Source organism: Chiloscyllium plagiosum, unplaced genomic scaffold (genome assembly GCF_037043375.1).
Source record: "Chiloscyllium plagiosum isolate Xiang-an unplaced genomic scaffold, Cpla_swu_hap1 HiC_scaffold_43, whole genome shotgun sequence".
Lineage (NCBI taxonomy): Eukaryota > Metazoa > Chordata > Chondrichthyes > Orectolobiformes > Hemiscylliidae > Chiloscyllium > Chiloscyllium plagiosum.
The window spans coordinates 7,763,770-7,789,627 of record NW_028270181.1 but is presented as its reverse complement, the minus strand read 5'-3'; the positions used below and the strand labels follow the sequence as shown (position 1 = coordinate 7,789,627).

The window sequence follows — 25,858 nt, the reverse complement described above, 5'->3', positions numbered from 1 at the left end:
GCAGTCTTGTGCGTGTACCTACAGTGTTTGTGTGTCTCTGTACCTGCAGTCTTGTGCGTGTACCTACAGTGTTTGTGTGTCTCTGTACCTGCAGTCTTGTGCGTGTACCTACAGTGTTTGTGTGTATGTGTGTTCGTGTTGGGGGGAGGAATGGGTGCCGTATATACTGAGGCGCAGGCTCGCACAGTCTCAGATTAGAGAGAGGGAGGAGGGGGGGGGGGGGGGTGGGGAGAGTCGCGGATTTAATCAGCTCGCATTTCACAGCGACCAACCTGCGGGAGCAGTCGCATCCGTGTGGCCTGGGAGGATGCTGAAGCCGCTGAACTTCCTGCTGATCCCCTTGCTGCTGGCCGGAGCAGCGGACAAGGACAGTCCTGAGAAAGGGGGCAGCAAGGACAATTACCTGGAGGATGGGCAGTGGCTGTCCGGGGTCTCCCAGTACAGCCAGCAGATCAAAGACTGGAACCGCTTCAGAGACGTGAGTGTTTCATTCGGAATTTCAACCAAACCCATTGATGGGGACACGGGAAGCTGACCCGCTATTGAAATGCCGCAGAGAAATTAAATTTATACATTAAAACTAATGCTCAGAAAATAATTGCAAATGACAATGATTTGAAGATCGGATGAATTTGGCTGGAGGGGAAACTCATTAGGGAAAGGCTACATGGTGGGATTGTAATTATTTCGGACTGGCAGCAATATTCCTAGCGTGGTGTATGCATTCACCTGCCGTGGTGGGGGGCAAGATTGCATATTGCACCATTAAATACAGGGGATCTGGTTAGGGAGGGGGGAACTGGGGTAAATTATGAGGGGACCCACATCGAACTGGCTATGGATTTGTCAGCTGCCAATAACAGTGTTAAGGGTTGGAATGGATGTTTTTGCAGCCTCTCAGTCAGTTCATTGTATCTGTTCTGGCGAGTTCTGGTTTTTTTTTGCCTCCGGGTGAAATCTGCAATGATACCCCCCTCCCCCAAAGAAAACGCAGGGGAAAGGGTTAATAAGCCCAGCCATACCAGCTAGCAGGTAACTTCAGTTCGTAAAGATGTTATCCCAGCCACACTGCGTCTCCCAAATGTGTTTGATAAACACCGTTATTTATTTATTTATTTATTCTTTGAAACATTAGAAAGGGTAAACCTTCAATGAGGGTGTCTGAGGAGATTGGAGTCTTTTAAATAGGTCATCAGTAGGCATTGTCTTGTTGGGAGTAGCAGCTCTGGATGATGAGGTAGATGGTTCAAGAATGGAGATTGGTGACATATCTGACACACACTGGCCTTTTTTTTGCTCCGATTGTCAGCTCCCTCTTGTACCGTCTTGTGGAATATTTCAATCAGCCTCGGTTCTAGTCTCGGCTGAGAAGCTGGGCTGAATATCCCTTTGGAGGGAAGACAGACCGTGTGTTTCACATCGCCTCTGCGGTGCAGATCTGAGCTGAGATGTTGCCCCTTTTCTGTAGCTATGGCGACTGAGCCTGTCTAAGGTGGTATAGTGCCTCTGAGCTAGAAACCCTGGACTGATGGCTGGGGAAGATCAACATAAGGAGCTAAACGCACACCGGTGGCAAGTGATGAGAGTCCGAGGGATTCCTGGTCAGGTGGGTAATGGTTTGAAACAGAAATAGGAACAGGAATAGTCCATTCAGCCCTTTGATCCTGTTCCACCATTCCATATGATCATGGGTTCATATATGATCCTCTATCTCAATTGCAATTCCTGCTTTCTCCACTGAGAAACATATCCTGCTTTCTCCCATTACACCTTAATGCCTCCCCCAGAGCAGATGTGTACATGCTGAGGCTGTAAAGACTCAGATAGCATTTGGAACATTGCAGGTAGTTTTGACCCCACGTCTAAGGAAGGATTTGTTGACGTTGGAGGAGATCAAGAGAAACACTACAAGGATGATCCCGGAGTGAAAGACTTTTCATGGGAGGAGTGGTTGAGGACTTTGGGTCTGTAGCCAGTGGAGTTTAGAAGGCTGAGAGGGATTCAGTTGAAACTTACAGAATACCGAGGCCTGGATAGAGTGGACTTGGAGAAGATTGTTCCAAAAGGAGAGACTAGGACCCTAGGGCACAGCCTCAGAGTGAAGGGACAACTGTTTTGAACTGAGGTAGGAGGAATTTCTTCATCCGGAGGGTGGCGGCTGTCCGGAACTCATTGGCACAGAGGGCTGTGGAGGCCAAGTCATTGAGTGTATAAGACAGAGATATATAGGTTCTTGATTAGTAAGGGGATCAAGGGTTACAGGAAGAAGGCAGGAAAATGGGGTTGAGAAACATATCAGCCATGATCGAATGGTGGAGCAGACTCAAAGGGCCAAATGGTCTAATTCTGCTCCTATATCTTATGGTCTTAAAATCTAAAATAAAATCTAATATAATCAATGACTTGACCTCCACTGCCTTCTGTGGTAGAGAATGGAAGTTGGAGTCTGTACCATCGCTGTCCATAGTTCCAAAACGAGCATGTTGCCATAGCAACACTGACCCTGAATGAACTGTAATGTACCGTCACATCTCATTAAACAGGTTGGATCCTCTCACCATCTGAAAAGGTTAAGCGGGTGATTTTCCCAAAAAAACTTCTGAATTTATATAGCACCTTCCAACGCTTCAGGTTGCCACTTTGCAGACAATGTAGTACTTTATTTTTTGAACTGTAGTCGCTGCTGTAGGGAAACAAATTAATGATTTATGCACAGCAAGCTTCCACAAACAACCATGTGATAACAACTAAACAGAGCACCTTTGTGATGTTCGGTTGCAAGTTTAATAACAGTGACAACATTGGCAAGATCTCCTCAGTGATCCTGTGCATTGAATCTGCTCCACCATTCGATTGTGGCTGATATGTTTCTCAAGCATACAACCTTGTAACCCTTGATCCCCAAACCAATCAAGAACCTTTTTATCTCTGTCTTAAATGTACTCAAGGACTTGGCCTCCACAGACGTCTAGGTGAGGGAACGGAGAGAGTGCATGTGGAGGAAACAAACAGAAAAGGCTTATTAATTCTGAGTCACTTGGCACCTTGGTAAGGGAACTGGGTCAATAGTCCATTTAGAAAAGGGGTTTAATAGTTATGTAGATGTCAATCGATCTGTTTAAATCACTTGGTAATTAGGAAGACAGTTTCAGTCTGTCAAGTGGGGAAGGGATTGAGTCAGTTATGCACACAGTGTAAAAGACAGTACTTCTCTGGAGTGAATGGCCTTTTCTCCAGTCAAATTTTATGTCCTCACTTAGATCCTTGGTTGCCAACTTGGAGATGCAGCTCTGCTTTCCAGATTCGTGCTGAAATTGTTTGCTGCATTCAGGGATCAAAGATTCACACCGTGCAGTGACAGATATTGCTGGGGTGCAGCTGAAAACAATCATCCCCTCTTTGCATGCACAGCACCACAAATCCTCACCCCTAATGGTCACTAATGCCCAGCGAGAATGTCTTGGCACACTGTAAGACTGTGCAACATGTTCCTATGCCGAGTGCATATAAACTACCTTGACGCGCAATCACTGAAAATATTGCAGAGACTGGGAAACGTCTGGCTTCTGAAAGGATATGAGTGAATAGTGATCGTCTGCCCAATTATTGATCAGATACGTTGGTGTTGGACTGGGGTGGACAAGGTCAGAAGTCACATGACACCAGATTATAGTCCCAACAGGTTTATTTGAAATCACAAGCTCCTGCACCTGATGAAGGGGCAGCGCTCCGAAAGCTTGTGATTTCAAATAAACCCTGTTGGACTGTAACCTGGTGTTGTGTGATCTCTGACCAATCATTGATGCTTTAGCCGAGTTCATCGATCCTTCCTCTTCTTAAAAAGGGTGACATTGCAAAATGGACTAGGGCGGGTAGCCTTTGAGCATTTGCCCAGAGCAGAATTCTTGTCTTAAGAAGTCACCACATCTGCAAAACCTCCACTTCCACCCGTGGTCTGAAACTTGCTCACACATCAAGTGTCATTGAGTTAGAATGATTGTTTTTTAGAAGTCAAATCACCATGGCTTACAAACCTATGACTGTGAAACTGTTACAGAAACATTAAATAGAGTAAGAAACAAATTAAGTTATTCTTAATTTAATCATTCATGATACTCATCACCTCAGGACTGAAAACACTTTGCAGCCAATTAGGAATGTTTGAAATGTGGCCCTGTAATAAGTTCAAGTGACTGCGATGGTGAAGTATTGCATGATGAGCACAAGGGGCAACTTTCTCCCTCCTGTAGCCAGTCCCCTCCCTGCAGGCCCCCTTTCCAGCTATGACCTTCACAAGCAGAGCTGCACCTTCTTGGCTGCAATTAGGTGCGCATCAGAAGTGATGCTGAATGAGCGTAGATTGGCTTCAAAGCACTTAACTTACAAATCCTTTTGACAGTGTTGTTCCCAGAGCTGCCAAGATCAGTGATAATGACATAAGCTTAGAAATTACAGGAGCAGACATTGGTGGAGGAACACTTAACTCATTTGTGTGAAATTCTCTCACTCACTATTTTAGCAGACATCACGTCTAATGCATTTGTGGTTCCATTAGCTATCGGCAAAGGCAAGAGCATTCTCCCATCACAACAGAAGGTTTAAGTCCCATTCCACATACTTAAACACAGAATCGAGGTTGACACTCCTAGTTAGTTTTGATGAAGGGCTTTTGTCTGAAATGTCGACTCTCCTGATCCTCAGATGCTGCCTGACCTGCTGCGCTTTTCCAGCACCACTCTAATCTTGATCTCCAGCATCTGCGGTCCTCATTTGGTCCTAGTTAGTACAGAGGGATTGCTGCATTGTTGGAGGTACTGCCTTTCCAGTGATACATCAGACCAAAGCCTTCTTTGATCTCACAGACAGATGCAAAAGATTGCACAGCCTCTACTTGAGGAAGAATAGGGGGCTATCTTCCCAGTGTCCCTGCAACTAATTCTTCTTCAACCAGCATTGACGAAGGTGATACCTGAATATGCCACAGATCTGAAATAATAACAGAAATTGCTGGAGAAACTTGGCAGGTCTGTGCAGGGAGAAACAGAGTTAACATTTCGAGTGCAGTATGACTCTTCATCAGAACCCAAGCAAATAATCTGATCATTATCCCATTGCTTTTTGAGAAATTGGTCTGTGTCTGTATTAGCTAATTGCATTTTCAATATTGCAAGAGGCTTTTTTTAGGTATTATTGGCTACGCTTTGGGACATCCTGGGATCATGAAAGGAATTATATAAGTCTTCTTTGATTAAAGGAGTGAATGGAAAAATGTAACACTCCTGGTATATAAATATTACCAACTTATTTCAACTCTGAAGAAATGGTGTAGTTAAAAATGCTGAGATCTGCTTGGCTGGCTCTGAGGAAACTTTGTTTCTGTTAAGTATACTGAGCAACCTGGTTGCAACAAGGCCTTTCAAAGAATTGTTTGGGATCCCTGAAGGCCAACAGACCATAAAATGTAGGAACAGAAATAGACCATTCAGCCCATTGAATCTGCTCTGCCATTCTATGACATCTCAGCCAACCTGGTAATCCTCAACTCCACTTTCCTGCCTTTCCCTCGAATCCCTTATTGATTAAAAATCTACCTCAGCTTTGGACATAATTATGACCCAACATCGCAGCCCTCCATGGTAAAGAATCCTACAGATTCCCTTTCATCTCAGAGAAGAAATTCCTTCTCATCTTTGTCTTAAATGGGTATTACCTTTATTCTGATCCTAGACTCTCTCACAAAGAAAAACAACCTCGCTGCATCAATCCTGTCAAGACCTCTAACAATCTTTCATGTTTCAGTAAGATTGCTTCTCATTCTTCTGAAGTCCAATTAATATTGGTCCAACCTACTCAACCTCTCGCTACAAGACAATCCCCCCACACCCGTGATCAAAGTAGTGAACCTTAGACTCATAGAGTCATAGAGGTGTACAGCATGGTAACAGATCCTTCGGTCCAACCTGTCCATTCCGACCAGATATCCCAACCCAATCTAGTCCCACCTGCCAGCACCCGCCCAATGCCAGTTTGTCTTTCCTCAGATAAGAGACCAAAACTGTTCATTGTACAAGCTTTAATACCTTCAGTAGGAAGGGAAAATGTTCAGCCGCACATTATACAGTTTTTGTTGGATAGACTTTAACCAGGAATACGTCATAATGGGCAGCTGAGATATAATCTCTGAAATACAATATTCTCCAAGGTGAAAATGGTAATCATTGTGGTTGTAATTAGAATGGAAAGTGCTAGAGAATCTCAGCAGGCCTGGCAGCATCTATGGCGAGAGAAGGAGTTCACGTATCGAGTTCAATATGACCTTTCTTTGGATTGGTTTTCATAATGTCAAAGTAATTGTGATACACTGAGATAAAGCTATATTTATATAGCAGCCTTTCCTGTGTTTAACATTCCATGGGATAGGTTACTTTGAAGTTCCTCATTCGTGATGAAGGGCTTATGCCCGAAACGTCAACTCTCCTGCTCCTTGGATGCTGCCTGACCTGCTGTGCTTTTCCAGCACCACACTCTCAACTCTAATCTCCAGCATCTGCAGTCCTCACTTTCTCCTCCTTTGAAGTTCAGTCATTGTTGTCCAGTAAGCAAATGAGGCTCATGCTTCGCACACAGCAAGATCCCACTAAGAGCCAGGAGGTGAATGACTGATTAATCAGTTTCGGGTGGTGTCAGTTGAGGATGGAACATCCGACTGAGAGAATTCCCAGACTTTGCTTTAATGCTGCTGCGGGACGTTCCACACCAACCAGAGTTTTGTTGAATATCTCACATCCTGACGCAATCTAATGGGTAAAGGTTTATTCACTACTGAAAATGAGTGAAAGACCAGGAGGGGAGATAGAGTGAATTTCTTTCACACAGAGTGTCGTTATGATCTGGAATACAACGTTTGAAAGAATCATAAAGTTTTACAGCAAAGAGGCCCTTCAGCCCATCGTGTCTGCATCGGATATCCAGCACCTAGCTATTCTAGTCCCATTTCTCAGCACTTGGTCTGTCATAGCCTTGCGTTCTATATTGTCTCAAGTGTTCATCTAAAATATAGTGATAGTTACCATCTCCACCACTCTACAACGTAGTGCGTTCCAGACTCCTATCACTCTCTGGTGTAAAAAAAACCTTTCTTACATCTCCAGTAAACCTCCTGCCCAGCAAGTCAAATTCTCCTGGTTATCGACCCCACATCTAAGGGAAAGCCTTCTTCCCCCAATGCCCCTCATAGTTTTATTCATCTCAATCAGGTCCCCTATCAGCCATCTCTGTTCTAAGGAAAACAGCCCCAGCCTAATGAGTCTCTCTTCAAAGGTGAATCACTCCAGCCTAGACAGCATCCTGGTGAATCTCCTCTGCACTCTCTCCAGTACAGTCCCATCCTTCCTACAGTATGGTGACCAGAGCTACACAGTACTCCAGCTGTTGTCTGGGTAATGTAATATAATAAGAGCAAGTATCCCATATGCCTTTTTAACCAACGTAACCACTTGTCCTGTTGCCTTCCAGGATCTGTGGATATTCACACCAAGGTCACCCTGTTCCTCTGTATTTCCTACCATTCATAGTATGCTCTTGTGACTTGTCAACCATCCCAGAATACATCATTTCACTTCATTCAGGATTAAATCCCATTTGCCATTGTTCTACCCATCTAACCAGCCCCGTTTGTATTTTCCTGCAGTCTAAGACCTTCCTCCTCACTATTTAACATGCCATTAATTTTCAAGTTGCCTGTGAACGTATTAATCATTCTTACTACATTTTTGTCAGGATCGTTAATGTACACAGAAAACAGCAAGGGACCCCAGCACTGAACCCTGCAGTACCCTGTTGGTCACAGGCTTCCAGTCACAAAAGCAACCTTTGACCATCACACTCTGCCTCCTGCCACTAAGTCAATTTTGGATGCAGTTTGCCAAATTGCCTTGGATGCCATGACCCCTTCTTGACCAGTCTCCCATGCAATATCCTATCTACAGCCTTATTGAAGTCCATGTAGAATGCATCCACTGCACTACCTCCTCAAAAAAACCTACCAGAGATGATCTACCCTTCACAAAGCCATGTTGATTATCCTTACCTCTCCTAGTGGCGACTGATTGTGTCCTCAGAATTGTTTCCAAAAGTTTTCCAACAGCTAATCTTAGGGTAGTAGTAGCAGAATCGGCTGTAACTTCCAAAAGGTAATTGGCTAAACTCTTGAAAGGGAGACTCTGCGGGACAATGAGGAAAAAGCAGCGAGAGTGGAAGTAACCGGATATATCTCTCCAAGAGCTGGAGTAGGCATGATGAGTTGAATGGGTGAAAGTGAGGACTGCAGATGCTAGAGATTAGAGTCGAGAGGGTGGTGCTGGAATAGTTGACATTTTGGGCAAATGCCCTTCATCACAATGAGTTGAATGGCCTCCTTACTTGCTCTCGGGTTCTCTGATCTCAGGATGGAAGAGGGTTAGGTACTTCTTTCTGTCCTAGGCTCTAAGGATTCTTACCTTATTGAAAAAAAATCCAAGAAATTATGTTGGTTAGTAAAATCTCAGTAACCCATTTCCCCCTCTCTGCTTGGCGTTTCCTGACAAACGACTGAGCAATTTTTAAAAATTTGGTTTCTTCATTGTATTCTTTCTGATTTCACCTCTGACCTTTACCCTTGCTTTTAGTTGCTGACCTTCTCTATTTTATTGATATTACTTTTATATATTGCTCTTGTGAAAATGCTACTCTCTTGATTTTTCCAAACTTCAAAGGTGCTGTCCATCTGCCTCCTTCTTCTGATCTGTTTATCATAATCTCGTGGTGAAACACATTCACACAGGACTGCTTGTGTTGTTCGATTTTTGATATTTTGTCCTCCTTATATATAAATGCTGATAAACATGTGAAAAGATTGGATCCAGTTATTTTAATGTTAGTGGTAGTTGTCCACTCACTCATCAGGGATTGATTAACTCCATGGGCTAGTTTATTTAAAACATTAAAACACAGCATAAGTTATGAAACAGACAGGACAGCAAACAAACAGAATTCGCTGTGTCCAGTTTGGAGACTCATAGCAGACCAACTGTCAGGCAGAGTCATAACTTTGTACCCACAGTCATTGAATTCTTAAAGGTGACCTCTCTTAAAGGCAAAGTACACAAACAAGTTTTATCCTTCACCAGGATACTATCTGCAACATAACAACAATGAGTTAACATCTAAGATTTTTTTAAAATCCAAACTAATGACTAATTGTTTGGTTTGTGGTTTATTAGGATTTGTTGTGTTTGACTGAGGCTCTACCTGCCCTTTCATTATTGTTGTAAATTATCCCACAGCCCCATTTCACAGAAGCACTGAGAAATAGTTCCCTGGTCCAGGTGTATCCCTCAGTCAGCATTGTCAAAAGCAAGGTTCAGGTTAGAATGAAGCCATTATCGCTTTGTCATATGTAGCAGCTTGCTGTGTGCAGATTGGCTACCGCATTCTCTACGTTGACAGCACTCTAGAAGTATGTCACTGTCTGTGAACTGGTTTGGGACGTTCTGAAGTGGTGAAAGTCACTTTGTAAATGCAAACGGTTTCCTAACTCAGAGCTAGATGGTTTTCATTCTGCTTTTCTCACAGGGAAATGCCCCAAAACCCTTTCTAGTAAGAGTTTATCAGTTTGAAGCAGCAACAGAGATCTTATTTAGAATCATTTAATTTGAATTGATTTGATTTATCTTTGACACATGTACCTAAGCACAGTGAAAAGTTTTGTTTTGTGTGCAGTACAGGCAGGTCATAACATTTAAGGACTTACAGATCATAGGATGCTTAGACAGAGCGAGTCATACAGGGTTACGGCTGTACAAAATCAAAATCAGCATTAGATTTGAAATTAGAGAATTCATAGAATCCCTGCAGTGTGGAAAGAGGCCATTCAGCCCATTATGCACTGGCCCTCTGAAGGGCATCGCACCCAAACCCAAGCCTGCATTTATCATTGCTAACCCACCTAACCTGTACACTATGGGGCAATTTCTTATGACCAGTCTACCTAACCTGCACATCTCTGGACTGTGGGAGGAAACTGGAGCGCCCAGAGGGAACCCATGCAGACACGGGCAGAATGTGCAAACACCACACAGGCAGATACCTGAGGGTGGAATCGAACCCAGGTCCCTCGTGTTGTGAGGCAGCAGTGCTAACCACTGAGCCACTGTGCCACCTGTTTACCTTCCATTCCCTGTCCTCACCCCCACACCCCCCTACTTTATTGCATTATTGCCACCTTGGCTGAGATGAGTCGGCTGACTACTTAAGACTGAACTCAGCACCTTTCGGGTCCCAACAGATATTTTCTGATCAACCCTGTTCAGGGGAGTCATTACACAACTCTGGAGTGCGTGGGACTTGAACCCAGACTTTCTTGTCCGGAGGTAGACGCCTACCACTGTGCCATGAGAGCCCCTTATAAACCAGGCGCAAGCAACCAGGCCATCAATCCGAGTCCCTGGTAAACTGACGAGCCATCGCCTTTGTGCCATTTCCCTGCACTGTGAGATGACAACATTGACAGCTCCTCCTCGGGGTGTTTGAGGTGTTGAATGGAGCCTCCCCCAACCTCTGCGTTGCTTTAGCCGTCAAGGAGCGAACCCGTCAAGGTCACATTGTCAATGGGTAACACAGCAGTCCGTCTGGTGACTGAGTGCACTCGAAATCCTTTTGGAATTCTTAAAATAAAACCACGGAACACAGGGCAAGAGCTAGCTCTGACGTCTAGGAACTGAGCTGCAGGCAGCTCCGGCTATTGTTTCCGCCCCCTTGGGCTAACTCCATTTCCATGGTAGCAGGCTCTGTACAATAGTAACGAGAGCTGCTCCCTGCACCAGGCTGAACACAGAAACCGATGGTGCTTTTTGGACAGTAGCTTCCTTGTGTACTGAGAATAAATCACCCAGAACATTACCTGGGGATGTGAAGGTGTTAAAACTAACAGACTGTAGCCCTGCATCATCTCCCTCACAAACACAGACCCTCCCCCCCCCCCCTCCACAGCACTCTTCAGATGCAGTGATTTGCTTTTGCAACCTATTGGTGCAACAGCTGCCAGGCGCACAGCAGGGCCCCACCCTCAACCGTCAGCTAAACCTGTGGCTCTGAGTCAGGAAGGAACAGTAATATTGTGCAAGGTGATTGATGGTACACGAAGTGCATAATGTGGTGCCTTTGTCCCCATTGCAAGAGAACTCATGGGGAGTTGCTGTTGGCCATAGCTGCTCTCTATTAGACAGAGAGAGACGGCTGGTGATGGTTTAACGTGAGGGTCGCCACATCTCTGGCGAAGGGAGAGTTTCCTAAGAAGAGTCCTTCATGGTAACCTCAGCTGGTGCTGGAATGGAACCCACGCTGTTGGTGTCACTGCTTGGATGAGTTGAGATCATAGTTATTCTAATAGTTTGGATGGAAGAGACCGTAAGCAATAGGAACAGGTGTAGACCATTCAGCCCCTCAGGCCTCCTCCACCGTCCAGTGGTGTAGTGACCAAAATGAGGTCAGCCAAGTAGATCTCCTGGAATATGAGTTCCCTGGCTGGAGCTGTTAATCTGGTCTAATCAGGGAGCTCTGGCTGACAGATATAGACAGGAGTGTCAGGTGCTCTGCTCATTCTAGGAGGTGGCTCTGAGGGAGCTGGATCAGTGTATTGTATTATGAACGTGTAAACTAAGGGTCACTTGGTGACGGGATACCGGCCTTCGTGGAGTTATTTCAAGTAAGATTATAGCTGATTTGATATTCCTCATGCCCTTTTAACTGTGTTTTCTCTATAATTCATGATCCCTGTGCTGACAGAAGATCTATCTATCTCAGCCTTAAATATACGAAAGGACTCCACCCCCACAGCTCTTTCAAGGACAGAGTTCCAATCAAGGGTCTGTAATTCCTAATCCGTTTGAAAAGGGACCTTTCAATTGAAAAATGTTTCAGAACTTGTGATGACAAGCTACATTTGTTGTTGAGTTTCACGGGTCATGTTCACCCGCGCACTGTGCAGGTGGTTAGATTGTTTATTGTTCAGCGTGCGGCTTTGGACTCCTTATTTGAAAAAAAAAAGGATCCAGGTACTTTGGAGCACAATCTTGTGGTGCATTGGTAACGTCCCTATCTCTGGGTTGGAAAGTCCTGGTTCAAGTCTGAGCTGCTCCAGAGATGTGTCATGACATCCGAGGAAAGGTTACTGGACCTGAAACGTTAACTCTGATTTCTATCCAAAGATGTTGCCAGACCTCCTGAGATTTTCCAGCAATTCCTGTTTCTGTGTGTCATGACATGTCTGAACAGGCTGACAAAGATACCTAAAGTTGCTCTAAAATAGTTTGGAGAAGGTCCAATCGACTCAATCCTGGGATGGGGGGATATTTTCCTTTGAGGAAAGGTTGGGCCTATGTCTATTGAAGAATGATCATTGATCTTATTGAAACAAAGAAGATCCTAAGTGGAGACTAGGATGATGTTTCTCACTATGGTAGAGACTGGAATGAAGGGTAATGTCTTAAGAGTAAGAGATTTCCTTTAAAAGACAGATAGGGAGATGTTTCCTGTCAGAGGGTCTGTGGAATTCTGTTTCCCAGAAGGCACTGGTGGCTGAGGCATTGAATGAATTCAAAGCTGAAAATGATGATTTTTTTTGTGAGACAGGGAGGTCATGGGTCATGGGAGGCAGAGAGAAAGGTAAAGTGGGGCCTGCAACCAGTTCAGCCAAGAATACATTGAATGATGGAGCAGGTTCAATGGGCCAAATGGCCTACTCCTACACCCATCATACAATGCAGGCCAGGCTTCCTACTCTATGTTTGTGTGCTATCAGTTTCCAGGATTGTGATCTTCAAAAATTTAGAAGAGTCTTATTTTAGTGGAAACATCTTGCTAAACAATGAACTGGGAGCAGCAGGTTACTGACCTGAGAGTTCAGTGCAAGGCATTGACAGAAACGCACATGTCAGTTGCTTTTCGGTAGAACAGACTTTCTTTATTTGAATAAAACAAAGAACTGCAGACAGTAGAAATTTGAAACAAAAACAGAAATTGCTGGAGAAACTCAGCAGGTCGGGAAGCATCTGTGGAGAGAGAAACAAATTAACATCTTGACTCAGTAACCCTTTCTTCAGGACTAATAGCATCTGGGAAACAGTAGTCTTTCTCTTGAGGAAAAGGGGTGGGATACCAGTCAGAGGGAGTTCCAGGATTTTGACACTGACGGGATGGTGAAATATTTACAAATCAGAATGGTGTCTGGTGGCGCTCCCATTTTTTGCTGTCCTTGTCTTTCTAGATTCTAGATCAGAGTGTGCTGGAAAAGCACAGCAGTTCAGGCAGCATCCAAGGAGCAGGAAAATCGACGTTTCGGGCAAAAGCCCTTCACCAGGAATAGAGGCAGAGTCCCTGCAGGGTGGAGAGATAAATGAGAGGAGGGTGGGAGTGGGGAGAAAGTAGCATAGAGTACAATGGGTGGATGGGGGTGGGGATGAAGGTGATAGGTCAGAGAGGAGGGTGGAGTGGATAGGTGGAAGGAAGATAGGCAGGTAGGACAAGTCATGGGGACAGTGCTGAGCTGGAAGTTTGAAGCTGGAGTGAGGTGGGGGAAGGGGAAATGAGGCAACTGTTGAAGTCCATATTGATGCCCTGGGGTTGAAGTGTTCCGAGGCAGAAGATGAGGCGTTCTTCCTCCAGGCGTCTGGTGCTGAGGGAGTGGCGGTGAAGGAGGCCCAGGACCTCCATGTCCTCGGCAGAGTGGGAGGGGGAGTTGAAATGTTGGGCCACAGGGTGGTGTGGTTGATTGGTGCGGGTGTCCCGTAGATGTTCCCTAAAGCGCTCTGCTAGGAGGCGCCCAGTCTCCCCAATGTAGAGGAGACCGCATCGGGAGCAACGGATACAATAAATGACATTAGTGGATGTGCAGGTAAAACTTTAATGGATGTGGAAGGCTCCTATAGGGTCTTGGATGGAGATGAGGGAGGAGGTGTGGGCGCAGGTTTTGCAATTCCTGCGGTGGCAGGGGAAGGTGCCAGGATAGGAGGTTGGGTTGGTGGGGGGTGTGGACCTGACGAGGGAGTCACGGAGGGAACTGTCTTTGCGGAAAGCGGATAGGGATGGGGAGGGAAATATGTTCCTGGTGGTGGGGTCCGTTTGGAGGTGGCGGAAATATCGTCGGATGATTTGGCTGTGTGGAAGGTGAGCACCGGGGGGGGGGTCTGTCCTTGTTACGGTTGGAGGGGTGGGGTCTGAGGGTGGAGGGGCAGGATGTCTTTCTAGATGGTAATGGTGGTTGCTTTGGAAGATGCTGGCTAAAGAGCCTAATGCAGTGCCAAAACCCAACATCATTAGGGACGGAATTCTCCCCTCCTGATCCAGTCTGGCTTGTTATGTGACTGCAGATCCATATCCATCCTTAATTGCCCTCTGAAAAGACTTAGTGAGCCAGACACTTCAAGGGCAGTTAGGGATGGACAATAAATGCCCTCAACTCATACAAGAAGAATGAAAAAATGTTTGCCACCATAGTTATCCTTTGGTGATGGGATCATTGAATTGGAACCTTTAGGTTGACTGCTGTTGCTATTTCAGAATGATTAAGAAGCTTGACCTAGGAAAACATTGCAAATTAAAGTTTGCACAGTATGCTGAATGATTTGATGTGTTGATAAAACATAACAAAATTATAAAGTATTACAGCAATCTCAGAACACAAGAGGCAAAATCCTATTGTTTACCACAAGGCCACTGGAGATTGTTCACTATCTTGTAGATGTTAAAAGGTTTTAAATGACCATAATACAATTGATTAGATGTAGCTAAACCTTGGGAGGAGGTTTGACAGAAATAGAGGGGTGTGGATAGAGGGTATAAGAAGATTTTAGCATTAGTAGAAAAGATTCAGAAATCAATTATCTGAAGACAAATATTAATCAAGACTATTAGAAAGTAGCCATACTATGCACTAATGAGTTCTTGCTAAGAACCGGTACAGCACGCCAGAGCATTACAGAGAAGAACAGCTTAGAAAACAGCCCTTTGGTCCATTGAGTCAGTACCAGACAAAAACAGGCACCTAGCTATTCCCCCACTTAGCCAATAGCCTTGTGTGCCTTAGCATCACAAGTGGACATCTGAATATTTCTGAAACATTTTGAGGATTTCTGTCTCTACCACCTTTACAGACAGTGAGTTCCAAATACCCACCATCCTCTTGGTGGAACAGTCTTCTTTACCTCCCCTCTAACACCTTACTTTAAATCTCTGCCCCTTGGTCATTGATCTCTCCACCAAGAGAATAAATTCTTTCCTGTCTACCCTGTCATAGAGTCATAGAGATGTACAGCATGGAAACAGATAATTCGGTCCAACTCATCCATGCCGATCAGATATCTCAACCCAATCTAGTCCCACCTGCCAGCCCATATCCCTCCAAACCCTTCCTATTCTTACACTCATCCAGATGCCTTTTAAATGTACCAGCCTCCACCACTTCCTTTGGCAGCACATTCCATACACGCACCACCCTCTGCGTGAAAATGTTGCCCCTTAGCTCGCTTTTATATCTTTCCCCTCTCACCCTAAACCTATGCCCTCTAGATCTGGACTCCATCTGTGCAACTCATAATTTTGATTGACCTGTTTCTGTGCTAGAATTATATTCTATAATTCTAAGACTGAATACAATATAAAACTGAAGGATATACACTCCATTAATACTCCTTATGAATGAACATGGGTCAGTGGACAAGAGTTTGTGGTTTTAGTTATGTTTATTGGTCAATGCATTGAGTGTAGGAGTTGGGAGGTCATGTTGCAGCCGTACAGGACATTGGGTTAGGCCACTTTTGGAATACTGCGTCTAATTCTGGTCTCCCTGCTATAGAGAAGATGTTGTGAAACTTGTCCAGAAAAGATCTACAAGGATGTTGCCAGTTTTGGAGGGTTTGAGCAATAGCGAAAGGTTGAATAGGTTGGGGCTATTTTCCCTGGAGTGTTGAAGGCTGAAGGGTGACCTTATAGAGATTTATAAAATCATGAGGGGCAAGGTATGGTGAATAGCCAAGGTCTTTTCCCCAGTGTCAGGGAGTCCAAAATAAAAGGGCATGGATTTAAGGTGAGTGGGGAAAGATTTAAAAAGGACGTAAGGGGCAACCTTTTCATGCAGAGGGTGGTGTGTGTGTGTGTGGAACGAGCTGCCAAAGGAAGTGGTGGAGGCTGGAAGAATTACAACATTCAAAAGGCATGAATGGAAGGGTTTAGAGGGATATGAGCCACGTGTTGGCAGGTGGAACTAGATTTATTTAGAATATCTGATCGGCATGGACATGTTGGACTGAAAGGTTTGTTACTGTGTTGTACATCTCTATGACTGGAGCATAAGGCTTGTCATAGGAGAAATTGGACAGTCCTGCTAAGAAGTGGATTGTTCAACATTTGTGCTTCTGTGGTAGTAGTTGAATTTTCCAAACTTATTCCCTTACCTAGAATAAAAACCTACAGATGAACTGGTCATTCATATCACTGCAGTTTAATCATAGAATCTCTACAGTGTGGAAACAGGCCCTTCTGCCCAACATGCTGAAGGGTAACCCACCCAGACCCATTCCCCTACATTTACCCCTGACTAATGTACCTAGCCTACACATCCCTGAACACTACGGGCAATTTAGCATGGCCAATTCACCTAACCTGCACATGTCTTCGGACTGTGGGTGGAAACACCCATAGACACAGGGAGAATGTGCAAATTTCCCATAGATAGTCACCCAAGGCTGGAATCAAACCCAGGTCCCTGGTACTGTGAGGTAGCAGTGCTAATCACTAAGCCACTGTGCCACCCTAAGTTTGGGTGATTTTGCTCCAACACTTTAAAACGCTTCACTGGCTGTAAAACATTTTAAGGCATCCTGACATTGTATAAATACAAAGTCACTTTATGCATTTCCTGATTGTAGCATTAAGAACGGAATCTTGCAAACAAAATGGATGCTTCAGTTTATTGATATTTGCAGACAGCAAACCAATGAAATATTAAACATTTTCACAGACAATTTGTTATCAGTTTTATTTTGCTTCCACGGTGGTCATTCTGCAGAATCAAAACCAGAAATGGCTGGAAAACCTCAGCAGGTCTGGCAATATCTGCGGAGAGAAAACCAGTAAAACGTCTGATTTTTGAGGAAGGGTGACTGGACTCGGAATGCTAACTCTGTTTCTGAGTGCACACACACATTACCAGTCCCGATGAGCTTATCCAGCACTTTCTGCTTTAGTTTCAGATCCTCAGCATCTTTGTTTTATTCTGCAGGATGATGTGTTCTCTTCCAAATCAGTTCCCTCTTGTTCCAGAGGCTGATTTCTTTGTTATTATTAGCTCATAGGACATGAGTACCGCTGCCTAAACCCACAATTATTGCCCATCCCAAATTGCATAGTGATCAGTTGATAGTCAACCGTATTGCAGTGGGACTGGAGTCACATGTAGACGAGATAAGGAAGGATATAGTGGAGTGATGAATTTTGCTGACATTTGACAGTGGTTACATGACCAACAGTAAGCTGCAGCCTTTTATGCTTGACTTTTATTGCATTAAAACTTTACCATCTGCCATAGGATTTGAACCCATTCCCCCCCACCCCACCCCCCCAGGACATTAGCCTTGGGGTTCAGGATTACTTATCCAGAAACGACCCCCACCTCCCTGCTGTTAAACTGCAATGTAACAGAAATCTGCGGTTGAGTTAGGCTCCTGTGACCTTAGTTCGTATTCAGCAAAAACATTTCACACAGTCATTAACTGCTTTAGCTGAACTACATTAATGTCTGAACCTAATTGTATGTGCTGTAGTGCTGCTGCAGGAAATGTAATTAAATGGTGTTTCACCTGCATAAATTTGCAATTTTCTGTATCATGGAGACAAATTATTTTGCACAACCTACTATCCCATAGGCTAGAAGTGTCTAATCATTTGCTTTCAAGTGTCATCTGACATCAAAAATCCTCAGGGACGCATTTGATGACTAAATGCATGCTCCCATTAATTTCCAGATATCCCAAATTGCTTACACTATCAAACCTTAATGTTCTCATTTATGTTGACAAAAAGAAAGGCTTGCATTTATAAAGCGCCTTTCACAGCCTTACAATGGCCTGAAGCACTCTGTAGCCAGCTAAGTATTTTTGTTTTGAAAGTGTAAGGTCTGAGTAGGAAATGGGTGAGATCATTCACACAATTCAGGACCCCCCCCCCCCACTTCACGAGGAGCAAATGAGATAATCTGTTGTGATATTCCTTCCAGAACAAATATTGCAAGAACTGCCCTGCATTTTAAATCAGACAGTTGGGTCCTTTACATTCTACTGAGAGATGAGAAAGATATTGGAAAATCTCACGCGAAAGGCAGTACCCCTGACAATGCAGCCCTCCTGCAGTATTGCGGTAAAAATGTTGACCTGAATTATAATCTCAAATCTCTGGAGTCGGACTTGGGTCCACAAACTTGTAACTCAAAAGTTCATAGAATTCAGAAGATTAGTGACTCTGTGCAAGAAGAAACTCCTCTTCAGCTGAATTGATCGGATTGAAACTTACAGCATACTGAGAGGTCTGGGATGTGGAGATGCTGCCTCGCGTGGGAGAGACTAGGACCCAAGGGCATAGCCTCAGGGTGTCGGGATGACTCTTTAGAACTGAGATGATGAGGAGCATCACTCTGAAAGATTGTGATTTCAGGTAAACCTGTGGGACTATTACTTGGTGTCACGTGACCTCTGACCTTGTCCACCCCATCATAAAAATTAATCAAATGGAGCCTTGAATAAATTAAAAGACCCAGCCCTCCCTATCTTTTGCGAAAGAGAATTACTCAAAACGAGAGAAGGCATTTCTCCTCACCTCTGTCTTAAAAAGGGAGAAGTCTTATTCTTAAACTATGGAAACACCCTCAGTTTTAGTTCTCCGCCCCCATCCCATACATTCATTCCAGGAGGAAACATTTTCTAAGATTCCAATTTCCAAGCTAGAAGTGCTTTGGCAAATAAAATCAGTTGTTCTGGTTAAAACTCGCGACTTGAATTGTCTCCAACCCTCCATGGCCTAACCTGCTTCCTGATGAGAGGCCATTTTGCTCTCACACAATCACTGGAAGAAATTAGAATCTCTTGTCTACAGGAGTAGTGCCAGAAGACTGGAGGATAGCAAATGTGGTTCCCTTGTTCAAAAAGGGGAGTAGGGATAACCCTAGTAACTATAGGCCGGTGAGTCTCACTTCTGTTGTGGGCAAAGTCTTAGAGAGAATTGTAAGGGATAGGATTTATGCACATCTGGATAGGAATAATGTGATCAAGGATAGTCAGCATGGTTTTGTGAAGGGCAGGTCGTGCCTCACAAACCTTATTGAATTCTTTGAAAAGGTGACGAAGGAGGTTGATGAGGGGAAAGCGGTAGATGTGGTATATATGGATTTTAGTAAGGCGTTTGATAAGGTTCCCCATGGTAGGCTACTGCAGAAAATACGGAGATATGGCATTGAGGGTGAGTTGGAGGTTTGGATTAGGAATTGGCTGGATGGAAGAAGACAGAGGGTAGTAGTTGATGGCAAAGTTTCTTCATGGAGTGCCGTCACTAGCGGTGTTCCGCAAGGATCTGTTTTGGGACCATTGCTGTTTGTCATTTTTATAAATGACCTGGAAGAGGGGTTAGAAGGTTGGGTGAGCAAGTTTGCGGATGATACGAAAGTCGGAGGAGTTGTTGACAGTGAGGAAGGATGTGGCAGGTTACAGCAGGATATAGAGAAGCTGCAGAGCTGGGCAGAAAGGTGGCAAATGGAATTCAATGTAGCTAAATGTGAGGTGATTCACTTTGGGAAGAATAACAAAAAGATGGGGTACTGGGCTAATGGTCGGATACTTGGTAGTGTGGATGAGCAGAGGGATCTTGGTGTCCATGTACACAGATCTCTGAAAGTTGCCACCCAGGTAAATAGTGCGGTGAGGAAGGCATATGGCGTACTGGCTTTTATTGGTAGAGGAATTGAGTTCCGGAGTCCTGAGGTCATGATGCAGTTGTATAAAACTCTGGTGCGGCCGCATCTGGAATATTGTGTGCAGTTTTGGTCGCCATACTATAGGAAGGATGTGGAGGCACTGGAACGGGTGCAGAGGAGGTTTACCAGGATGTTGCCTGGTATGGAAGGAAGATCGTATGAGGATAGACTGAGACACTTGGGGCTGTTTTCATTAGAGAAAAGAAGGTTTAGGGGTGACTTGATTGAGGTGTACAAGATGATTAGGGGGTTAGATAGGGTTGACAGTGTGAACCTTTTCCCGCGTATGGAGTCGGGTATTACAAGGGGGCATAGCTTTAAATTAAGGGGGGGTAGATATAGGACTGAAGTTAGGGGTAGGTTCTTCACTCAGCGAGTCGTAAGTTCATGGAATGCCCTGCCAGCAGCAGTGGTGGACTCTCCCTCTTTATGGGCATTTAAGCGGGCATTGGATAGGTATATGGAGGATAGTGGGTTAGTATAGGTTAGGTGGGCTTGGATCGGCGCAACATCGAGGGCCAAAGGGCCTGTACTGCGCTGTATTCTTCTATGTTCTATGTTCTATGTTCTTGTGGTGCAGTGGTAGTGTCCCTCCCTCTGAGTTAGGAGAGCCAGGTGCAAGTCTCACCTGCTGCAGAGGTATGCAATAACATCTCTGAACAAGTTGATTAAAGTAACTCGAGGGACAATATTAAGGACTCTTGTGGTGGGGTAGTAGTGTCCCTCCTCAGAGACAGGACATCATGTTCAAATCCCACCAGCTCCGATATGTAATGACCTCCCTGGACTGGTTACTCAGAAATGGTTCAAAGGCAGAAATTAAAGCCATGGTCCTAGAATCCAGAGATCCCAATAAGGGGAAAATGGCTGAGAGAGCTCTCTTGTCCTCAGTAAATCTGACTCTTTCTAATGTACCAAAGTAATTGGTGAAACATTCTGTTAATTTAAATGAAAAATGTTGTTTGAGACCTGAGGAATATTGTACTAAGCCCCTATGGGCAATTGAAGAGGAGTAATTTTCACTGATTTGCAAATTCTATTGAATTAAGAAAACTTTTATTGAACAGTGTCATCAATGTTCACTCAAGCCACATCACATCAAATGAGCTACATGGAGGTACAGTGAATGCTGTTAAATGTGAACACAGCAGCCATTTTGAGCACAGCAAGATCTCATTATCAGTGATGGAGCAAATTCTCATTTAACTTACATCCAGTGAAAGTAGAAATATGGGTAGATATGAGGAAAACGTCAGCTCTTGAACATTGTCTTCCAAGCTCAGATAGAATAATAATTTGTAATAGTAATAATTAACATGCCCAGGAACAGATCATATGTACGACTATCATTCTTAGGTGTGCACCATTTAAGCATTAATTTAGTAGTCTACAATCCAGTTGAGATTTCACAAGCATTTATTTTTTAATGATGTGAAATTCAGAATGACCTTGGAGGTTCTCCTGAGGAATGCTCTGCCTGAAAGCACAGCTCTTCACTGAAGGTGAGAACAACACGATTTTAAAACCCAGTCTGAGACTTGGCTCCTTCATTGAACATCATTTCTTTAATTTGAACAGTCGGATTCAGGTGTTTGCCACATAGACCCTTGATGACGCAAAGGGAAATGTGGAAGTGAGAAGATAATAAAAGCAGAATGGTTTGGCCATGAGCAGACTCAATGGACTGAGTGGCCTCTATCTGCTGCTGTGTTCAGTTGTAAAGGGATCATAGGGATATTGAACCACAAAGTATAGGGTCAACCAGGGAAGCACAAACTTAAAGATTAAGTGTTCTGGAGTGACAGCAGGAAGCACGTTATCACACAGAGTGCAATCATATGAGATCCTTTCCCACACAACCCCCCCCCCCTCCCCCCCGATGAACTTCCAGAGGAAGTGGTGGATGCGAGTCCAGTTACAATGTTTAAAAGACATTGAGAAAAGACATGACTAGAAAAGATTTGGAGGGATATGAGTCAAATACAGGCAAAAGGGACTACTTCAGTTCAGGATATCTGAGTTGGCATGATTTGGAGATGCCGGTGTTGGACTGGGGTGTACAAAGTTAAAAATCACACAATACCAGGCTATACTTCATGGGTTGGCATGGATGAGTTGGACCAAAGGGTCTGTTTCCATGTTGTATGACCTTATGACTCTGCTTCTGTGTTGCAGCAGAGATATCACACAAAGCTGATTCATTGCAGCAAGCATAATGCTCCTATGAAATCTGATCATGAAACTGGTATCAGTTTGGTAGTTTTTTAATAGTTATGATCGCAGCAGATGTTAATACTGGACTGAAATCCCGTACTGAAATCTAGCTTGATCTTTATTTTCTTTAAAGGGGAAGGTCTTTCACTGAAACACAAATGCCACACAATGCTAATGATTTGGTTTTAACAAAGTTTATTACGCAGAAGAAAAGAAGATAGAATAAACCAAGCTATTTACATATAATGCACATTGAACATTTTCAAAACATACACTAAAAATACAAACAGCAGAGAGAATTCACTTTGCTTTCACATTGATATGTTTAACATCACTGTTTCTTTCAATTCTCAGTTTTGACAATTTGATTACCTCTTCCTTGAGAAGTCACATAACCGAACTTAGACTTCCTCAGCTTCAAATAACCTCTTCAGATTCTGCATAACACTGCTGGTATGAAGGTCTCAACTGAAACCCTTACGATGAGATAATGTATTTCCTATATGACTCCTCTCTCTAGGGGAAACTCTCTAAGAGTATGTATATGTTTAACCAGAATTACAGAACTGAATCCAAAAGCTTTCCAAGCTATTAATTTAAAAAAAGTCCTGATTCTTCTAAACTGAAAACAAGCTGATGCTCTTCAGTGTTTACTCTGTCGCGTATTGTACACACCTAACCACAGAAGATATATGTGTGATATATTTGTTAGCTGTTACAAGTTATTATTCAATTGGAGCTTGAAAAAGGATGTTGAGTTTGCACGACTCGCAAACTGCATGAATAATACCCATTATCACTCCACAGGATCCTTGTCTCAGACTGGTTTATAATCAAACATGGCTTCATAAATACTGACAAACTATTCATTAAATCCCCTCATACACAGAGTCCAACTCCATATGCCACTAGTTCAAAATCCAAACTCTTAAATGATATTAATCTCACATCTTGCATCAGACAATACTAAGTTACTGTTGTGGTTTGGTTACATGGATGATGTGGTTTCTTCATTCCCTCAGTAATTAGCTACAGCACTGACTACATCATTTGGTTAATAAGGCAGTTAACCGGTTGAATTGAGGAATGGATGCAGCTCTTTCCCATCATTACCCCACCACCACCTTTCGCTTTCCTCTATCCTTAGTGAAGATGGGTCTGCAATCTACCATCTGTGAGGCCACGTACCAAGGGCTAGCAAGTGGGTTATGCTGAATGGCTACTCGTTGGAAGCAATGAACCAAGTGGCCTCAATCCATACCACAACTTTCCATGGACCCGTGGCTCAGCAATGAGGGTGCTAGCCAGGGATGGTACCCAGGATATGAGCCGCCTGTTACTGTAGATTGTTGGGGTACTTGGCTGGGGAAGCTAGAAGCAGTGCTTCTGGTTTCACTACCAACTGTGTCAAGCCAATCTCAGCAGCTGGATCATTGGGGGGGTCTTGGTTTAACATCTCAACTGACCTTTGTGTCTCACTACCTGTTGATCATGTGCCTTTATTACAAGGACCTTGTGTGCAGTGGTACTCACTGTACGTTGGAGAAGAAGGTATCTCACTTGCCCTGAAGATGTGTCACAAAATACAAAATAGTTCCTTTGCATCTTTTATTAAATGGATGGTCTGGTCAAGCATTAGCTTGTTAAAGGAACTGGATACAGCTTGACAAATCTCCCAATGAGCTGTGGATCCACTCATAATCTGTATTAATTTTGTTTGGACTTGGTTTTGACTTCCCTGAACTTACTGATTATTTTCATTTTTCTTCCTCCCACTTTCTCCCCATCTCATGCTGCCGGTCAGGAAGTGGAGGTTAGTGGTAGCTTTGTTCTGGTACATGGTCTAATTTTCGTGTATATGGTATATTTTTTGATTACTGTAAAAAAAAACCTCATATTTTACATTACTGTAAATATGCTATCTTACTTTGTCATAAATGCTGTTGCATTACAAAAGGATAATGGATCCTGATTTACATGAACATTCTTAACAGTGATATTTGAATAAAGTAGAGAAAGTGAGGACTGCACATATTTGAATAAATTTAATTTAACTTTAATCGTTCCTCATAAATGTCGCCTCCTAAATTTCTGCTCACGTTTCTTCATCGTTTATGGTTAACTTTGACAGATTAAAAATGTGATTTTGCTTCCCCTAACTGTTTGCCTGTCTTTGGGGAGTGCCCAATCTCTCTAACACTGGGTAGCAGCTGATGATCAGAAGGCAGTACTCTTGCCTCTTGTCAGGAAGCTGTGATTTCAATCTCCACTTTAGAGATTTAAATACAAATAGAAAGCAACTTGATGCAGTTATGAGGGAGTACAGATTTGCCAGAGATACCATCTTTTGTTTGAGATGTAAAGCCAAGACCCACTGACTTTTAATTAATTTGATTTTGATTTTATTGTCATACGTACTGAAGTACAGTTGTTAAGCATCACATAACACTAGGTTATAGTCCAACAGGTTTATTTAGAAGCATTAACTTTCAGAGCGCCGCTCCCTCATCCTTTGAGTTACCTGATGAAGGACCAGCTAATGCTTCCAGACAAACCTGTCGGACTATAATCTGGTATTGTGTGATTTTTAACTTTGCACACCCCAGTCCAACACCGGCTCCTCCACATCACAAGTACAGCAGTACAGTGAAAAGTGTATAATGTCACCACACAAGTACCTAGTATCTTAAGGACAAGGTAGAAAGAAAAAACAAAGTTAAAAGTTCTGGATGTAGGTTTGCTCGCTGAGCTTGAAGGTTTATTTTCAGACGTTTCGTAACCATTCTAGGTAACATCTTCAGTGAGCCTCTGAATGAAGCACTGTTGGTGTAGCCCACTTTCTATTTATATGTTTGAGTTTTCTAGGATTGGTGATTTAATTTCCTGTGGTGACATCATTTCCTATGGTGATGTCATTTCCTGTTCTTTTTCTCAGGGAGTGGTAAATGGGGTCCAAGTCAATGTTTTTATTGATAGAGTTCCGGTTGGAATGCCATGTTTCTAGGAATTCTCATGCATGTCTCTGTACTCTGAACGAACCTTCCAGCTCAGCAAGCAAACCTACACCCAGCACTTCAACCTGAGCTCCAAATCTTCTCAAAACCCGCTAAAATTAAAAGTTAAACATTGCAGTAATTGTAGTATAGTGTAAAACATACCAAATAAGATTAAAAGTTACACATTGCAGACCTTCTTAGTTTGAAGTAGGAAATAAAGTTCAAATGTTATAGTTTATCTTAAGTGCTTAGCCACGGTGGGACTGCACAGAGAGGAATCACCTCGAGACTGGAAGTCCATGCTGAGGCCAGTTGTAGTTGGCAGAAGAATTCCCATGATATAACGAAGAATAGAAGGGTCCTTATCAGTGTCCTGATCAATATTGGAAACTGAAAGAACTGTAGATGCTGCAAATCAGAACCAAAAACAGAAATCGCTGGAAAATCTCACCAGGCCTGACACCATTTGTGGAGAGCAGTCAGAGTTAATGTTTTGGGTCCCCAGTGACTCTTCCTCACAACTGATGGTAGTTCAGATAATGTTGGTTTTTATGCTGAAGGGAGTAAGGAGTAAACGATAGGTGGAGATAGACCC

General features: G+C 43.6%; 1 protein-coding gene across 1 annotated transcript in view; it reads left to right on the top strand.

Annotated features, from left to right (window-relative positions):
* Nucleotides 1–249: 249 nt before the first annotated feature.
* LOC122541917 (testican-2) overlaps nucleotides 250–25,858 on the top strand; it is an 80,658-nt gene continuing 55,049 nt past the window's right edge. Inside the window, exon 1 of the mRNA XM_043679138.2 lies at nucleotides 250–478. Coding sequence (XP_043535073.2) covers nucleotides 308–478 — 171 coding nt within the window. The 5' untranslated portion in view covers nucleotides 250–307. The remainder of the gene's footprint in view (nucleotides 479–25,858) is intronic.